Genomic DNA, 3,691 nt, shown 5'->3' on the forward strand with positions numbered 1-3,691 from the left:
CCACTCCATCTCTCCCCTCCCCACCCCCAGGGAAGGGAGAGAGCTCTAAAAACACTTTCGAGGTCCAGAAATTTTGCTCAAGGATCTGCTCTATGCAAACGATAAACTTTGTACAAAGCACCTTCTCAGCAAAGGAGACCTATCCCTCCTCAGTGTCACGTGGGAACTGTTCTTCCTCGCCCCATTTTGGTGACGAGGGGTGTTACCCACTTGTAAAGTAGACATAAAGGACCACTAGGTCCCCCAATAACGGGCAGATCTCAAAGCACTGCCACCCTGCACACCCCACCCACCCCTGAACCTGATCTATCTCTGTGGAGAAAGCCACCCCACCCTCCGGACTCCAGGAGTCCTCCTGACTGGGGCGTGGTCCGGGCCTAGCTCCTCTCGGCCTGCAAAACAGAACCTCTGACCCTAAACCTAATCCCCAGGCCCAACCCCCTTCTGATCCATCAGATCCCTGACAACTCCCAAAATGCCTGAGGCTTTAAAAAAAAAAAAACGCTTAAGGTGGCCTGCCCCGGCCCAGGTTCCCTCCAAACCCAAGAGTCCTTCCGTTTGCCTCTCGGTAGCAAGACTTGTACCCACCTCCGACGTTAAGGGGCTGAGTCTGGATGTCTGAAAAATGGATCCAGACTAGCCTTCTAACTCCACCCCATCCCATCCATGAATTGGGGGAGAATACCTCGAAAGACGCCTTGTTTGGTCTGATTTTATTGATTTCTTCCACCTTCCATTATTTTCCCAGAGATTTTTGGGCCCCTTCCCCAGGCAAAACCAGCTTTGGGCCACACAACTGGGCCCCTCCTCCTCTCAATGGGAGCAGCAAAGTGGGGCTGGAAGACTGGTTCGCCCATCAAGCCTTATGGCAACGGGAAATTCCAAAACTGGACAAAAGGGTAACGTCTGCTGGCTGAAGGCTGAGGCTCTCGCCAACGGGAGAATCACCTGAACTTGGGGGGTGGGGGGGGCTAGGAACAGAAAAGGAAGGGGGTGTAAAGGGTTAAAGGTCTGAGCTGTGGGGGTGGGGGATGCCCCCAGGGAGCTGTCAATCACTTTCCCACCCCACCACAGCCCCCACATCCCTAAACTGGCCCTCAAACATAGAAACAACCAGTTTGTCCATCAAGGTCCGTCCCTCTGTCCCTTTCTTTTGGCCTCTGGGCAGTAGTTGCCTTGCTCCCCTGGGGTGAAGGCCTGGCCGCCCGCTGAGAGGGCAGAGATGGAGCTGGTCAGGCAGCCTCCTACAGAAGGCTTTTTTCTGGACGCCAGCCCTTGGTTCCTCCGCAAAGATGAGGAGGAAATATCACCCGGACCTCCCAGGTGCTTGAAGATCACTGTCACTTGAGGTCTCTCGGCACACAGTCCATAAAACGCAAAAAAAAGAGACAAATTTGAGAATCAAGGCTCCCTCCTGGAGTCCTCAGTCTGCCCGGGGCCCCAACATGCTCCTGGGTAGAAGAGGTCGAAAGCTCAGAGTTCTTCCAAGTTGACCCACCAGGATTTGAGGCCCGGGGGCTCGGGGACGGCGGGCCCTCCCATCTGCCACCTCCACAGCGGGTGAGCAGGCGGAGGCTTTGCGTCTCCCTGGAGGCGAAGCGAGGAAGCCGGCCCTAAATCTCCGTCCTCCCCCACCACCAGGGCTGGGGGACAGGGAAAGCAGTCGAGGAGGCTGAAGGTGCTCGAGGTGGGGAGCGTCGGGGCGGGCCGGCGGGGCTGCACGCTGCGCGGGGGCGGCGCCGGCCGCCGGCGTTTCTTGGCTGCTCCCCGGGCTTTGGCTGCCGGCCGCTCGGGCCCTCGGCGCAAACTTGGAGTGTCCAGGGCGAAGCCCTTCGCGTAACACCAAAGTTTCGAGCGGCGGATCAGGCGATTGAAATGTTCCTGGCGGAGATCACCGGGCGCGTCCGGCGCTGCGTCTGCCGTCGAGGGGCTGAGCGCGGGTGCCTCGGGCGCGGCCGGAGCAGGGTCTCCGCCCGCTGCAGCCGCCGAGCCCGGCATAGGCTGCTCCGGAGACGCAGGTTCCGGGGAGAGGCCCGCAGGTGGCGGCGGAGGCCGGGAGCTATGCTCATCAGGCGGACTGCTAGCTCCATCAGGCTGGGACTCCAGACCCGGGGCTGGCCTGGGCGGGGACCAGGCGGAGCTGGTCGGAGATTCCCGAGGACGCCGGGGAGCAGGGCAGCGGCTGGGAGGTGCGCAGGAACCAGCTCCGAAGTGCGGGAAGCCGCCACCGCCCTCTTCCTCCTCTCCTCCGCCTGGGCACACCGCGATGTCTGCATCCTCGCGGACCGCGGAGCTCACGTCGTTCGGTCGCCCGGCCTGTCCCCCGAGGTGCTTCAGGCTATCCGCGGCCCGGCCGCCGGTGCATGGCGAGGCCCGGGGGCCCAACAGCACCGGGGTCCGCGGCGCCAGCTCTTCAGGCCCCAGGCCCCGGGCGGACGACCGAGGTTTGGCAAGGGCGCAGAAGGCGAGGGCACGTAGGCACAGCGGGGAGAACTCCGGGGTCCCCCGACGCGGCTTCCGGGGCGTGGGCGAGCAGGGAGACCCCCGCGGAGACGCGGGCACTGCCAGGCGGGGAGGAGGACACAGAGTCTCCATGGAGCAGCCTTGGGGGTCGCCCACTGCGGGGGCCCTGGTCCCAACGGCGGGATGCCCCGGCGGCCCGAAGAGCCCGCGGGCCAGGGGAACATCGCCCCCCGTCGACGGGGAGGTCTGTGTTCACGGGCGCCCCGGGCCCGCCACCCGGGGCCCGCGGCGGCGCTCCGGCTCCCTCCGCGGTCTCGTCACGCGGCCCTCGCGGCGGCCGGACTCCTGGGTCCCCGCGCGTCCCCGGCGCGATCGGTCGTGCTTCCTGCCGCCGCCTTCCCGGCGCGCCCCCCTCAACGCCGAGGCGGGGGCAAACAAAGCGGCCGGCGCTCACGGCCGGCGGGAAGGACCCCGGCCCGGCGCCCGGTGCCCGGGCCCAGCGGCGGGGAGGGCGCCTTCCGCCCTCTCGGCTTCTTTCTTCCCCGCTGGCTCCGGAGACCGCGTTATAGAGAACTGCCCCCTCGCTGCCCCAATACCAGCGCCTCGGCTGCGAGCCCGCCCCTGATTGGCCGCTGCTGCCGTGACGTCATGCAGACCCCACCCCTCGGGCGGCACGGCCCCCGTCCCCATTCCGCACACAGATACACACACGTGGACCCTGAGCTGCTGGGCTGCAAGGCAGGGATCCGGGGGGCGCGTGGGTCCGGGCGCGCGCGGGTGGAAGTGCGAGGGGCCAGACGCGACGCTCCGGGTGGCCTGCTGGCATTCCCCGAGTCATTTTACCTGGTCGCAGATCCAGCCACTCGTTTACCCCGGAGCAATCGCGGGTTTTCCGTATCTGTAAAATGGAAAGTTTGTTTCTGCCCCTTGGAAGCTTAATGGAGCTCGGTGAATTCACAGCGACAAGCTCAAAAACAATGTGGAGGGAAGGGATGAAACCAAGCGTCGATGGCTTACGAGCTTGGCGTAGCAAGGAGTCGCTGTTAAGGGTGTACTGTGGCCTTTGCTGGGGGTGGAGTAGGGGGGCTAGAACAGGGCCTGGCACCCAGTGAACTCAAAACAAACAAAAACCGCTCGTGGAGTGAGTGGTTAGGAATTCGCTGCGTTTGTGCAAGATGTATAAAGGAAAAAATAAATGCGGAGGAAGGGAGCTTCATCAGGTCCACAG

At 63.6% G+C, this 3,691-nt stretch overlaps 1 protein-coding gene across 1 annotated transcript; it reads right to left on the bottom strand.

The window, feature by feature from the left end:
• Nucleotides 1-696: 696 nt before the first annotated feature.
• Epop (elongin BC and polycomb repressive complex 2 associated protein) lies at nucleotides 697-3,124 on the bottom strand. Its single transcript, XM_006971868.4, has one exon. The coding sequence runs from the start codon at nucleotides 2,593-2,595 to the stop codon at nucleotides 1,474-1,476; it is 1,122 nt and encodes a 373-aa protein (XP_006971930.1). The 5' UTR covers nucleotides 2,596-3,124; the 3' UTR covers nucleotides 697-1,473.
• Nucleotides 3,125-3,691: the final 567 nt, after the last annotated feature.

Source organism: Peromyscus maniculatus, chromosome 8 (genome assembly GCF_049852395.1).
Source record: "Peromyscus maniculatus bairdii isolate BWxNUB_F1_BW_parent chromosome 8, HU_Pman_BW_mat_3.1, whole genome shotgun sequence".
Lineage (NCBI taxonomy): Eukaryota > Metazoa > Chordata > Mammalia > Rodentia > Cricetidae > Peromyscus > Peromyscus maniculatus.

Bases quoted from the DNA above. Each gene is read 5' to 3' on its own strand.
- Epop (XM_006971868.4), bottom strand. From the start codon at position 2,595: ATGGAGACTCTGTGTCCTCCTCCCCGCCTGGCAGTGCCCGCGTCTCCG.